This window comes from Cucurbitaria berberidis (assembly GCF_010015615.1).
Source record: "Cucurbitaria berberidis CBS 394.84 unplaced genomic scaffold K460scaffold_2, whole genome shotgun sequence".
NCBI classification, from domain to species: domain Eukaryota; kingdom Fungi; phylum Ascomycota; class Dothideomycetes; order Pleosporales; family Cucurbitariaceae; genus Cucurbitaria; species Cucurbitaria berberidis.
The window spans coordinates 1,267,048-1,281,321 of NW_024468936.1; the positions used below are offsets into that span (position 1 = coordinate 1,267,048).

Sequence of the window (14,274 nt, forward strand, 5' to 3'; positions counted from 1 at the left end):
GAAATGGTTTATCATCTAAGAACAGCCTGGCCAATCACTTTACTAGTCTGAGATACAGTGTTGCTGCTCACATTGCATCAAACGCCATCAATATTTGGGCAATCTTAGCGCTTACATGGCGCATCTACTTCCCAACCGGTGGCGATGCCAAGTTCTGATAAATGGTCCCGGACTCGTTCTACCCTAATACCCGAAGCCGGTATCATAATCAGGCTCGCGTCACTGAATAGGCATATGTAAAACCAGTGTACTAGAGCATTACTAATTAGGTGGGAGGTCACCAACAAATAGTTGCTGGGACAAAATATTTGCGGTACCGTACCGCTCATTATGTTGCAACACCGCTTTTACGATGTACAGAGCGCTCTATGAGATTTATAACTTTTTCTTCTCTCCCTCTCATTCCTAACTGGCTACATTCTCGTTATATGCATATCTATCTTGTTGTATCAATAGCTGAACAAGAATTTGAGAGGAATGATTGCTGTTCGAAAACCACTAAGGTAGATTGGACTTCACTATCCAGAAATTATGGATGCTAATATTGGTAATTTCTATCTAGGAAGAAATTCATGAGAAACAACAACGTTCAGCTCGTCAATAAGTCTATCCTAATTTAATAAGAAATCTCAGACGACAATTATCTCCTGATACTGGTCGCAGTGCAGAACTATCTTCATAGAAAATCCATTATGGAGCATGAGTCCAGCTCGTGATCAGACCACGCCCGTGAGCAAGTGATCACGCACGCTATAGCAAGCACTATCATTATTCGCTTACATATCTCTCAGATCACTATCTTCTTCCCATAAACACTGCTTTCAACTTTCCATATCTCACCATGAGCTCTCCCCCCAATTTCGGGCTGAAGAAAAGTTTCGGATCCAGCGTACAGCCGCTGCAGTATGTTTGGGTCGTTCACACGAATACTGATTACGACAGTTCAGACAATCCAACCTTCACGACACTGGTCTATCGCAACGCGACGATCATAACCGTGACGGCGGAAGTAGCCCGGGAAAACATCATTGCAGTAGCTAATGTGATTGCAAACGAAAACGGGTGGTACCGAAACGAGCCCAGAGACACTGGAGCGGGAATCTTTGGTGAAGGGGATTTGTGCTGTGATGTTGGAGATAATGGGACAGAAGATGGCCACATAATTCTGAGAGCGAGAGTTTCCGCGTGGAAGATCACAATTACGCGGTAGATATGATGCTCGGAAGATTGAAAAACTGTCCGCCTTAAAAATATGCAAAAGCCCATACAGATAATAATGAGAAGAAGGGGTTTAAGTTGGCCAGATTCTCGGTTACTCTCGAAAGCCATATTTGCAAACCAAAACACTGTTACTGATTCATTTGTACCGAAAGTTCATGTAGATGATAGATGATTTAGCGAGTGATCATCAGGGGTCAGGCTCTCTTATGTCACGAGCTATTGAGCAAACAGGTCTCGTAGGAAATAGTTCACTCGACACTACTTATAGTCCTCCATTTTCTAATATCTGTGTACATCAATCTATATCTACAAGCCGCACTCTGTCATCCGTGAGCTCCCATAAACCCTAACAGAAGTCCAGAAGCACCGCTCCAACCAGAACCCGAAAGCCTACCTAACCCCCATGTACTGACTACATTCCAAACTAGGAGTTATTCATGAAGTTCGATTAGAGATTTGCTTGTGTTGCACCACCGAAGGGAGCAGCGAGTAGCTGTGTCAATCACAAGGCTTACTTCATATCAAAATCGGCTAATTGGGAGATACAAACCATCCAGCATGACATTAGCAGGGATTGGATGAGGCTCGATATATCCGGGGAAGGGGAAGATGATATTTTGACCGTGAGAGCAAGGGCTTATGCGTGGAAGGTGAACACGGGGCAAAGAGCTTCAGCGGATTGTTTGGGCTACTACAGAGATGAGATATCTGGGACATATTTGGACTTGGCGATGGTAGATGATAATTTCTTGGTGCGGCTTGTGTAATATTGGCAAAACCAGAGCATTCTTTGACGTACTTCGTAGGAGTCCGTAGATATTTTCAGGACTTCAATAATCAGCAATGAAGATATAGAGCATAAGTCTATATCTATAGCTTGTATAAAAGAGAGCACCTCCAGGTAGTGTACTACTGGAGCTTGAATACCATTTCCTTTGTTGGGCATCCCTTTTTTTGTCTCGTTCCTCCAGCACGCATATGTGGTAACAAGCATCGAGGTGGCAGCTCTCAAATTCGGTGTTTGCCCTGGATCGGAAATCTCGTGTGACCCTTTCCAAACGTATAACTTCAATAGCTCCTTCAAATCAACTTATAAAACAGAAATACATGCTAAATGGGCCAATAGTAATTTTACAATTAACCATGGTGGTATTTAGATGCACCGAGTTGTAGGATCTGGCGAGATGAAGTAAGAACAACGGCTATCTAGAGACACCATGCGTAGTGATGGCGGCGTATTGTAGGAAGACTTTTAGCTAAGTTTTCTAATAGAACACGTGGTATAGCTTGCTGAAGGAGGTCGAATGACGATCGGAACTTAACGTTCGTAGATGATTGATATCGCTCATTTCAAAACTAAAGACATTATGACCCTGTTCCATGCTCTTGATCAAGATTTCGGTCTCTTTTTCTGCCATATTGCTCTCTATAGTTGCATTGTCATGCCACAATCTTCTCTTTGTAACGCGATCGGGTATCAAGCATTGCCTTGGATCTGCATCGCTAGAGAAAACGAATTGGGATTAGAGCAATGTGTAATGAGGTTGATAGACTAAAAAACGAAGCCGTTAAGTATATATTATAGCGGCGACTTTCAAACGGTTGAGAAGTAGGCAACACCGAGACGGTTTGATGTCTACAGTGAGAAGGTCGAATCGTGGATAAGTGGATAGAGCACAACACTCATAAAAATCCTGAGGGGAGAAACAAACCTTGAAGTACTTCAAATCAGCAATAAGCTTAAAAGAGAGAGAAGATCGTCTCAAATTCTAGTTTGCGAGTTGCAAGTTGTCTGTCTCAGGGTTCTTCCTCATCGTGAGTCCAAAGTACCACAGCTTTCAAAGTCGCCGTTCCTCGGCGCTTTAGTCATGGACGGAGAATCCTCTAGCCAATAACGCTCACTGAAGCGTAAGGAGGTCACAAAGTTAGGATGAGGGAGCAAGACATCCCGGGATTAAGATATACCGAGGCTTATTAGCTAATAAGCTACTCTACCCGATAAGCTACTTTAATATTAAAATAAACTAAACACAACTTTTTTAAACTGCAATATATCTACTACTAATAATTTAATTTTAAATATAATTATAGTAATTAATTTATAAAATTTTAAAAAATAATTTTTATACCGCGCAACTGCAAAAATATTTAATATTAATTAAACTACTTTAGCGCGCTAATACTAAAGGAAAATATAATTAAATATAAAAAAGGCTTAATAATAAATATATTTTAACTTATAATAAAAATTAGAATTTATATAATATATATAAAGTTTATTTAAATGCAGGCTTGCACTTATAAAAATTATAATAAAAAATTTTGCCTTTAAAATTTTAAAATAAAAAATTTTTAATATATAAATTTTGTAATTTTTAGAAAAATATTATAATATTTTTATTTTTAAATATACTACTAAAATTAATTATAAATAGCTCTTTACTAATACTAAGCATAGCTATAAGTTATATTTTAATTTTTTTTATTTAAAAATTTAAAAGTATAATATTAATACGCGCTATATTTATAATATAAATAAAAAAAAATTTTTTATTAGCATTACTTTATGCTTTAAATAAGTTTTTTTAAAGCAATTTTAAAAGCAAAAATAAATTATAGCAGCCTTATAAAATAGTAACTAAAAGTAAATAATAATTTTAGTATATATTTGTGCAAATAAGAGCGCAGTAAATTTAAGTATAATTTTTAAAAAAAAAAAAAAAATTTGCAATACTTAATTATACAATATAAAAATTAAAAAATATTAAATTTTTTTTATAATAAGTCTTTTTAAATAGTCTAATAATAATATTAGTTTAGCCTAGCTTAAATAAGTTTTTAATTAGCATATAAAAAGTAAAGCGTAGGCAAGTTATAAAATTTTTATTTTTAATAGCTATAGTAGCTACTTTACTACTAATTTTATAAACTTTTGCAATACTAATAAAAATTTTTTAATAATATTTTTTTTTTATTTAATTTATAGTTTATAATTTTTAAATATAGTATTTTTTTTATTTTTTTTAACTGCTTATTTAACTAAGCTCGCGCATTACTTTTATTATAGCTAAAATTTTATTTTTATAAATAAAAATAATTTTTTTTTATTATTTTAAACTACTTATAATACTATATTTATTTTTATAAATATATAAAAAGTATTTAAAGCTATAAGTATTAAGCTACCTAATACTAATATTATACTATAATAATTTAAAATACAACTACAATAGGAAGATTAAAAATTAATAAATAAAAAAAATAATAATAAAAATACTTAAAACTAGCTCCGCAATTTATTTAAAATTACTATAAAAAATAAAATAAAAATTAAAGCTAAATAGTTAGGCTTTGCACTATATTTTTTTTAAGTATAAAATAAGCTTTTCTACTATAAAAATAAAAATTTTTATAATGTGCTTTTAATTAAAAAAAAGTATAAAAGTAAAAGCAAACTTTTAAATTTTTAATAGCATAAAAAGTTTTATAGTACTATAATATTTTAAAATTTAAAAATTATCTAGGAAGCTTACGCGCGTAATATAGTAAAATAATATAAAAATAAAACTAAATAATTTTAAAAAAAAAAAATAAAAGAGCTAAAAGTAGTAATAATATTATATAAAAAAAAATTATAAAAAAAGTAAAAGTAGTATAATTATTTGTTAAAAAGCGCGCTATAAAAAAGCGCGTAGTAATAGTTTAAAAATAAGCTACTATACACGCACAAAAATAATAGGAAAAAAAAATTATAATTTTATAAAAATTTTATAATAAAGCAAATAAATATAAGTAAATAATTTTATATTTTGCAAATTTAAATATAGCAAAGTATTATTATATTATAAATACTAAAAGTAGTAGTTTAAATATATTATAACTACTACTGCTTTTGCTTAAAACTACCGCGCGCAGCTGCTAAATTAACTTTTTATAAAAATTTAAATAGTATAAATTAATTGCAAGTTTTTATTTACTAATACTTTAAAAAATTTTATAATAATAATTTTTATTAGTGGCTTTATAACCTTATTTTTGCAAATGGCTAACTTTAGTTAAAGTAGCTTATTGGGTGGAGTGGCTTATCAGCTGATAAGCCTCGGTACCCATACTAGCGTGGTATTAAGCGAGGTCGCCCTGCATCTTCACGTGCGACTGACTCTCACTCCCAACCACGGGAGCTATGCACTTGTACACCACCCCACGATGCGCAAGACGCTCAGAAGGTCGTGCGATGCCTGTGCAAGGTCAAAATTGAGCTGCGATCTTCGTTCGCCACAATGCTCGCGATGCATCAAAAGGAAAACTGCCTGCGTCTACGCGAACCAGCCGCTGACTTCCGCGCCCACCAAAGAGACTGCAACATCTTCCTCTGAACATGATATTGCAGCGTTATGGCTTTCGAAGAGTCCAATGGCGTTGCCCGTCAGTCCCGGCCCTCAATCTTTTGACCCTTTCGATTCATACCCGAAGACAAGGCTTCCACGAGTACACGTTCAACGACTTATCCAGCATTGCAAGTTCCTCCTAGATTACGATATAATTACTTATATCATTTTAGCTGACTAAAAACAGTTCTTTCAAGTATCGCCTTTCAGTACTACCCGCTAGATCTTAACACTGCATCAAACCCATTCGTGGTATCATGGTGGCCTCTAGCCCTCGCAGATCCTGCTCTTTTCCATGTCTCCCTTCAAACTGCATCTCTGGACGTAGATTTACGTGCTCAGAAGGGGTTCACGAACTCGGAAATTCTGATGGCGGATTCCGTGTCATTAGTACGGAAAAGAGTCGAGGATCCAGTGTTAGCATTCCAAAATGAGACTATGGATTCTGTAGTCACACTGGCCGCTATTGAGGTAAGGCTCCTTACCGAGTGGTATCTCCCTTTGGTCTGTGCAATTGGACTGAAGTCACCCATGGCAGTTCGGCAAAGGAAATACGGCTCTCGGCACGATGCACATTGATGGCGTCAAACGCATGGTCCAAATGAGAGGAGGCATATACCAGGTGAAGCTGACGAGTCCTCTTACAGCGAGAATGGTCTCTTGGTGGGTAATTCTCCTTACATATGTGACTTAAGATACCGTGCTAACGACTTACTGAAGGGTGTCTTTGGTCGTCATGCAGTCACCTCAGTTCCCGACACAAGACGAATCAGGTGTTGGAGACGGAATAGCTCCCATCCCACAATGGCAGGAAGCAGTAATAGGCATGCATAATCCCATTCCACCTAACCTTGCCAAGCTCGACCTGGATCCTGCAATCAGCGACGTCTTGGTTCGTCTTCGGAATCTCTTTCACGAGCCCTTACGTTTCGATCTATCGAGCACTGATCTCCATGATTTGGCCTGCTTTGTCCTACACAGACTGCTATCTCGGCCTACACGATCAACGATCAATGATATTTCGCAAGCATCGGCGATATCTGAATGCATTCGCTACGGGTTGGTGCTTTACATGTTTCTCATCCACGGACCGACGTATTTTTCACACGCGCAACTTCAGTATAATGCGACCGTACAGCTAAGAACCTACCTCGAGAACATGATAGCGTCGCTGCTACCCAATTCTGGCTCACTCACTCTTTGGCTACTCTCGATCGGCATAGTGGCCTCTAATGGTACTGCAGAGAGTCACTGGTTCACAACCCAGTCCGCAACAGTTTCAGAAACACCCGGTCTGTCTAACTGGGAAGATGTTCGGATTCATCTTAAGGAGATACTTTGGTTCAATTCGCATCAGGTGGAATACCAATTCCGGCAACGATGGGAGGAGCTTTTCAGGATCACCGCAGTATGACCACAACATAATCTCGTACCCTCCACAGCACATTTGACCCACGGAGTCCCACATTTGAACAGTCATCGGAATAAGATGGCAATTCCACTCATCTGTGGTCTGACACTGGATACAGATTCACTTTTGAACCGAAGAGGACTAGTCTCCGAAACCTCATTCTCGGCTAGCCCAGTAGCAGACCCACCTTTGGCTGTCGGAGACTAGTCTACATTCATCGCAACACTTTCGAAGGTATTGCTATATTTTTAGGAAATACGAGGTCTCCAGTCTGTTTGGCCAGGGCAGTCGATGCTGACCAAGAAACAAACGATTGGATATCGGGGTCTAAACCTCTATCGAACAGTGCCCCCACAAGCTGATCCCTAGTTCTTGGGCATGTACAGTTAACAACATCGAGTGCCTGCCGTGGGTGATGGCTCGAGCCTCAGGATGACCCGTTTCACGAAGAGAACTCGCGCAAGGAAGAGCAGCAGGCGTCTAGCCAGGATGTGGACAGATTCATTCAACGGAGCCCTACCGGATGAGATGCTACAATTGGATAAAACAAGTAATTCATGGCCGGTGATCAGATAGCTGGCGAAGTGAGCCTGCTATAAGAGAACCTGAGGCCTCCATTTACTAAACAGTTCGGTTTGTATCGTTCTATAATGGCGACCATCACCAACGCCAGCATCAATGTCCCGGAGGAACATTTGTCACAGGCTGTACGGAATAGGACCTCAAGCCAGACGAATGGCGCCCTCTCAGACGTGCTCCTTAGCTGGCTCGACTGGAAAACCCTTTTCACAACCTTGCTTGTCTTGATAACATACGACCAAGGTGCGACAGACGAACTACATTGGGAGGTTTCCGGACATGCTGACACTATTCAAAGTCATGTACATTAAGCGAAAGGGTTCAATTGCGGGGCCTCCGTTCAAGATCCCGTTCATGGGACCTTTTCTCCAAGCACTACACCCCAAATTCGAGTCGTATCTTGCTCAATGGGCCAGCGGTCCCCTCAGCTGCGTATCCGTATTCCACAAGCAAGTTTATCTCTGATCCTAGATTGAATGCACAGTTGCTAACGCTTTCTCTGTTTAGGTTCGTCGTGTTAGCTTCCGATCGCGATCTCGCGCATAAAGTCTTCAAATCGCCGGGGCACGTTAAGCCATGCATCGTACCAATAGCGGAGGACATAATGGGCTCACGGGCTTGGATCTTTTTGCAAGGAAAATCCCATGCCGAGTACCGCAGAGGCCTAGCTGGACTATTTACGCCAAAGGCACTGAGCACATATCTACCCGTTCAGGAGAAGGTTTACAGCGACTACTTCGACAAATTTGTGGATATTACTCAGGCTAACGGCGGAAACCCAACACAATTCATGGGCTGCTTCCGAGAGATCAACTGTGCCTTATCCTGTCGCACTTTCTTCGGAGACTACATTTCTCAAGAAGCGGTTAAGAAAATCGCAAACGACTTTTATCTTGTCACAGCTGCTTTGGAACTCGTCAACATACCGCTATCGATGTACATCCCGTTCACAAAGCCTTGGTTGGGAAAGCGGACAGCAGATGCAGTGCAAGTTGAATTTGCAAAGTGCGCGGCAGCGTGCAAAGCAAATATGGCTTCTGGCGCCAAGCCAACATGTATCGTTGACCAGTGGGTACTACACATGATGGATTCCAAGAGTTATTACGAACAGGTGGCTGCCGGCGAAACGAACGTCACGAAACCAACAAGCCTCATCCGCGAATTTACAAACCTAGAAATTGCCCAAACGCTGTTCACGTTCCTGTTCGCTTCACAAGACGCCTCGAGTAGCGCGACGACTTGGCTTTTTCAAGTTCTCGCTCAAAGGCCGGACGTCTTGGGTCGCCTTCGGGAAGAAAACCTTTCCGTTCGCGGTGGTGACCGAAATCGGCCGTTCGACCTGAACATGTATGAATCCCTTCCTTACACCAACGCAGTCATCAAGGAACTTCTCCGTCATCGGCCACCAGTGATCTTCGTCCCGTACATTGCCACAAAGAATTTTCCTATAACGCCAAACTATACCGTTCCTAAAGGCGCCATAGTCGTGCCTTCATGCTATCCAGCTCTACACGATCCCGTGGCCTACCCCAATCCTGAAGTTTTCGACCCGGAGCGCTGGATCACAGGAGATGCAGAGTCGAAAACAAAGAACTGGCTCGTGTTTGGTGCTGGCGCGCATGACTGCTTGGCGAGAAAGTATGTGCCTTTGATCATGGCACATATGATTGGGAAGGCTGCACTGGAGCTTGATTGGAAGCATCATGCTACGGAAAGGTCGGAGGAGATACGGGTCTTCGCTACCTTGTTCCCTATGGTAAGTCTCCGATGGATTGAGGGCATCTTGTGGATATCGTTAACTCGGGGTGTAGGATGGGTGTCCACTCACATTTACGGAGCGGTCTTGAAGGTGATTATATTCGCCGAACGAGAGAAACTTTCATGATCGCCACCCAATAATGGAATTACCGTCGGTCTTTTCGACAAGAGGGAGATTTATTGAGTTGATATCAACAACGCGTCTGAGGCACTGCTATTATGGGCCTGCTAGCACGCATTTACTGGCCGTTAGCATCCTTAGTAACAAATAATAAGCACTTTTACCTTCGCCGCCTTTTCTTTTTTCTGTCAAATACCTCGTGTCATACATCTCCAGCACGTTGCTACCATCAGTATGATAGATTTTACTTTGGCCCGTCCTGACGAGGAAAGCATCTACCCGGACAGAGAGAGAATAAAAAAAGATTGTAAAGCTAAGAGAGCTCTCTGCAAATCGTAAAGGCGGTGTTGCAACACAATGAACGGTACGCTACCTCAACGCAAAAATCTGGTCGCAGAACCATGGAACTAACTCGGACAGATGACTAATTATTTTAAACTTTCATGGTCATCTCTTACCTTGCGATCACTTCCTGACAGACATGAATTTTCACTGTCGATAGACTAGAATATACTGTTCGTGAATACGATGCGGAGGATTCCAACACATCAGCTATTTTTTCCCACGTCACCGCAGAATGCAAGATGACCACTGCTAAGAGAATCATGCACATCTGGATCCGACACAATGGTGGGTAAGCCACAATGAGGTCCGACACCGAGTGGAACGAGCTCAAAAGCCACTAGGGTATGACTGAGGAATCGGCAATTCTAATCTCTCTGAAGGAACTTGATGACTAGGCTAGGACTGATGAATGGATGAGGGTATCATAAGCACTCACTCTACAAGGCCGTCTTCAGGTCCAGTAATCAAGCTTCATCCCATCCGTATGACTTACTTCAGGTTCTATATCCGAAGGTCAGGGGGACATTCTCTGCAAAACCTGCCTCTAGTTCACTATCGAAGCTTTCTGGTTTAGGCGATGACTATGAACCTTGTTTATTTCAAATTTGAGTACCGAACTTTCTGCTGCAGGCAGCTTGGCAAGCCAAGTTTGTAAGCGTCTAGATACAAGTGCTTAAGTTTTGGTCCCTAGGTACACTGTTGCAAGCTCATCTGCAGATCTGATCGCTACGAGCCGACCTGAAGGCCATTGTTTAAGCTATGAGAGTGGGGATTATGAGTGGTAAGGCCCGAGTCACGAGGCATGAGACATTCTCTAGTCATCGATATCCATGTTCATCATAATCTGAGATTCATTCTTTACGCACTGTTTGATTGAATCACTGCACGACTCACAGTTTCTGGTATAAATTGTACTTTTGCTCTTCTATACTGCTTTCTTCATGTACGAACATTTTTTTGAGTATTAACTGTAGGCTTTCTATGATCGGCGAACAATCAGACATCTTCTCCGACATCTCGACATAAGCTCCTTTATTGGCACCGAACGCGACTACTACCATGTGCAGGCTGTTCGTCAACACCTCCTACTATTGTACCGAGGATTGCAAGTACATCGCCCATCCAGTTTGGAGTACGCATTGTCCAATCACGCATAGAGATGGCCCATGTGAGGAAACAGAAAAGAATTGTAAAGGATTTATAGAAGATAAAACCTACATAAAGTTGAACAAAGAAGGTCCAGACGCTCGATGCCCAGACCATAACGATGTTAGAGACCTGAACAAGGCTACCGAAGCTGTGAGAAGGGACGGGAGCCATCTTTGGGTTTACACGGGTAATCAAGCAACATTGTCCAAATCCCATGAGAGAGTACAGCTCGAAATATCGAAAATACTCGTTCTGGAAAACCCACATCGATATGAGAATGATATGCCTGTAAGTTCCTCGGGTCGCGTATGGGAAAAATACTATAAGGAGACGTACAATGCCCGCGCAGATGCTGGCTGGGGACAACTGTACAAATCCGACCCACTCCCCTGGGGTGAAGCTCGTGATAAGGAAATAAAGAGACTCCAGGGAAATTTGTCTCCCGATATACCTTCAGGCACGGAGGGTGATTACCAAAATCGTTCTCGCAGTATAGATGGTAGAGGGAGTGATAACCTTCCTTCTGCTCAAACTCTCACATATGATCCGACGAACCAGAATGTAGGGCAGGCTACTGGTCCTGTTGATCCCTTTTATGTGGACGCTTGCTTTATGTATTACTATATGGACGACGTTGCAGGCTCTCCCTCAAACTTTGCTACCAACCAGGCTGGTGGAAGCGGCCAGAACGACGGGATTGGATCCACATATCCTGCTTCGCACCCGGTCCTTGGACAAGCCTCCACATACCTACCTCCTAATCCGGCTATAGGAGGGTTCGCTATTAATGCTCCTCCTGACCAGGCTGCTTGGGACGGTCTCGCATATTTTCCGCAGGGTGGCATGCTTCCTCCGCAGCCACAACCTCCGTACCATGCTGTAGCAGATATTCCTACAAATCCTCCTCCCGACAATGCTGGTTGGAACGATTACATATTCTTTCCGCCCACATATCAAAGTGACGGCCGAACCTCTAGGTCGGGTTACGAAGCCTTCTAACGGAGGCCTTGCTAAGGGTTCGGCTCTCAAGCAAGTATTGGGCAAAGGAATCTAGGAGAAGAAGAGAAAGGCTAATAGGAAGTTCTCGGGTAGCAGTGCTTCTCGAGATATCTGGTGCCTTGAATGAAGTTGGGTGTGGAGTTACGTAGGAGAGAGACATGTATACGGAGGTGTAGGTGATGATCATGCTGGCATGAATTAGTAGTCCTATTATAATGTACCATTTTGCTTTCTATCTTCTTACTTGAAAAACATCGGGCAGTAAGATGACATGAAAGTACTAACACCGTGATGCTGTTGAAACAAATCATTCTTCTACTTCGAGAGTGGGGATACTAACGAAGATGCTGCTCTCGCGTACCAAGTCAAACGGAGAGAACGCAGAGTAAACGCCAGAGATGAGTACCTTCGTAGCTCTGTAACTAAGCAGATGGTCTGTAAATGCTAAACGCACGATCTACTAATAAATGTAGACGCGATTGATCACAACGCATATCTAAGGTTAAGCGCTGCTGACGTAATCAGTCACTCAACTGTAAGGTACGAGCACGATGCATGAACTTTGCGAGAACGCTCAGGCGAAAAAGTTTGATGTCATAAATCCAATTCCTCAATATCCTACAGTGAATAAAGTTTGGTATCATTCAAGAAAAGTGTTAACCAAAATTGCAGCCTTTGAGCAGCATACAAGATAGACAGCGTGAGTTTTCCAGTTAACGCCGTGATGCGCTAGTTAAATTTAGTGCCCATGCGAGTGAGCGTGACCCATCTGTGAGACGAGCGGTAACAGCATGCCGAACATGACGATGGCGATATCGGTCTTGGACAGACCGTTGCCACCGGGGTAGGCATCCATATAACTATTCGCGATCGGATCCTCGTGAAGGTGAGATGATGTTGCTTCAGACATGGATTGCATCGCCACGTATCTAGTTTAGTTAGTATCTGTCACCCTGAGGTAAGAATCGGTGCACTAGACTCACAAGAAAGTACCGCCAGAGAAGCAGAGGACCCAACCAGTGGTCCAAGTCAACCCGTCGTCTCCGCCTAATCGGTTGCGACCGAACAGGTGTACGATAGCCCATGTTGCAAGAGCGCCTGCTGGGGCTGCTAGACTGAAGAAAGCAAGATGAGTTCGAGCTCTGCGTTTCGAGAGGCCTTGCTTGAGAAGGACGGACGTAAGCCCGAACGCAGCGGGCGCCTTGTGAAGCATGATGGCAAAGAAAATGACCAACGATAAAGACGTCGAGGGCGCAGTTGAGGATGCGCCTAAGGCAATTCCGTCGGCGCAAGCATGAACAATAAGGCCGATAGTTGCTGATGGGGTCTTCTTAGACGAGGAAGGAGGTAGACCTGGGGTTGCCAGGGGCGTGACAGCGTTACTAGCGGCTCCCATTCCATTGAGGCTTAAGGAGGACGAATTATGCGGTCCCCGGGCTAGATTCGAGAGTGAGATGTGCATGGGTTGGTATTTTGGCTTCGCAGAGGATAATGCTTCCGGGAGGTGATCGACAAGGAACATGAGGATGTATCCAAGGATCAATGCGACGCCTATGTACGCATGTGGACCGGGTTTCTCGTCGTATCCGTCTCCTAAATGGCTGTGGCTTTCCTCGTCGTCTTCTGGTGCATGAACGCGAGTGTGTCCTTCTTTGTGGCCCTCTGTCGAGTCGTCGTCGCCGCCCTTTTGCGGATGCGCTTCTTCAGCTTTCTCCTTCTCCTTGTCTTTGGTGTCCTTGGTCTTCTTCACCTGAAGATCGATAATGGCTTTGTCGCCAGGGACATCGCCAGTTGAAGCCTTGACCGCACCGCCATGCAGAAAGGTAGTATCCACTACGTCTGACCTCCTCCAGGTTGGGAACTCAGCAGGGTGCTTGACTCCTGTTTGTGAGCCCGACAGAGAAGGGATAGTAGGTTGTATGACCCTCGCATCCTGCGAACGTGCTTTAGCTCCTGCGCTGTACAGGGTCTCGATTCCCTCCGGTATGATGACGATGAGCGAGGTCCCTACTAGCACGCCGGTGCCCAGGAGTGTGAAGATGCGGAGCTGACGCGGAGAGAGGCTAAAGGAGAGCGGAACAATGCCGGCGAGGAAGGAGCTGTCATTGTTAGTTGAGCTTCACAGGGCTCCTGTAGATGCCCAGTGGGAGGTTTGGAGCGTACGCAATGCCCATAATGGTGCTCAAAGCGAGCAGCATAAAAAGGCCGTCCCACATGTTGAGCCGTCGTGTGTGCCGTGGCTCTTTTAAAGCTGCCAATGAAGAGATGCGCCCGGTATGCAAAACAGAGAAAAAGTAACAAAG

The 14,274-nt window shown here is 42.7% G+C and overlaps 4 protein-coding genes across 4 annotated transcripts; 3 read left to right on the top strand and 1 right to left on the bottom strand.

The window, feature by feature from the left end:
* Positions 1-5,427: 5,427 nt before the first annotated feature.
* On the top strand, positions 5,428-7,365 carry K460DRAFT_426042 (uncharacterized protein; the record flags this gene model as incomplete). The annotated part of the gene is made up of 4 exons (XM_040938243.1): positions 5,428-5,741; positions 5,807-6,080; positions 6,148-6,272; positions 6,330-7,365. The coding sequence occupies 4 exons, from the start codon at positions 5,428-5,430 to the stop codon at positions 7,021-7,023; spliced, it is 1,407 nt and encodes a 468-aa protein (XP_040789888.1). The 3' UTR covers positions 7,024-7,365.
* A 385-nt stretch (positions 7,366-7,750) lies between these two features.
* On the top strand, positions 7,751-9,650 carry K460DRAFT_363419 (cytochrome P450). The gene is made up of 3 exons (XM_040932813.1): positions 7,751-8,048; positions 8,107-9,355; positions 9,411-9,650. The coding sequence occupies exons 1-3, from the start codon at positions 7,900-7,902 to the stop codon at positions 9,444-9,446; spliced, it is 1,434 nt and encodes a 477-aa protein (XP_040789889.1). The 5' UTR covers positions 7,751-7,899; the 3' UTR covers positions 9,447-9,650.
* Positions 9,651-10,882: 1,232 nt separating this feature from the next.
* K460DRAFT_352480 (uncharacterized protein) lies at positions 10,883-11,971 on the top strand (the record flags this gene model as incomplete). Its single annotated transcript, XM_040931656.1, has 1 exon — positions 10,883-11,971. One exon carries the CDS (start codon positions 10,883-10,885, stop codon positions 11,969-11,971), a length of 1,089 nt encoding a protein of 362 aa, XP_040789890.1.
* Positions 11,972-12,710: 739 nt separating this feature from the next.
* K460DRAFT_402689 (ZIP metal ion transporter-like protein) lies at positions 12,711-14,187 on the bottom strand (the record flags this gene model as incomplete). Its single annotated transcript, XM_040936552.1, has 3 exons — positions 12,711-12,900; positions 12,955-14,070; positions 14,135-14,187. 3 exons carry the CDS (start codon positions 14,185-14,187, stop codon positions 12,711-12,713), a joined length of 1,359 nt encoding a protein of 452 aa, XP_040789891.1.
* Between the last annotated feature and the right edge of the window lie 87 nt (positions 14,188-14,274).

Bases quoted from the DNA above. Each gene is read 5' to 3' on its own strand.
- K460DRAFT_363419 (XM_040932813.1), top strand. From the start codon at position 7,900: ATGTACATTAAGCGAAAGGGTTCAATTGCGGGGCCTCCGTTCAAGATC. The intron at 8,049-8,106 runs GCAAGTTTATCT...TTCTCTGTTTAG, and splicing joins TGCGTATCCGTATTCCACAA to GTTCGTCGTGTTAGCTTCCG. The intron at 9,356-9,410 runs GTAAGTCTCCGA...CTCGGGGTGTAG, and splicing joins TCGCTACCTTGTTCCCTATG to GATGGGTGTCCACTCACATT.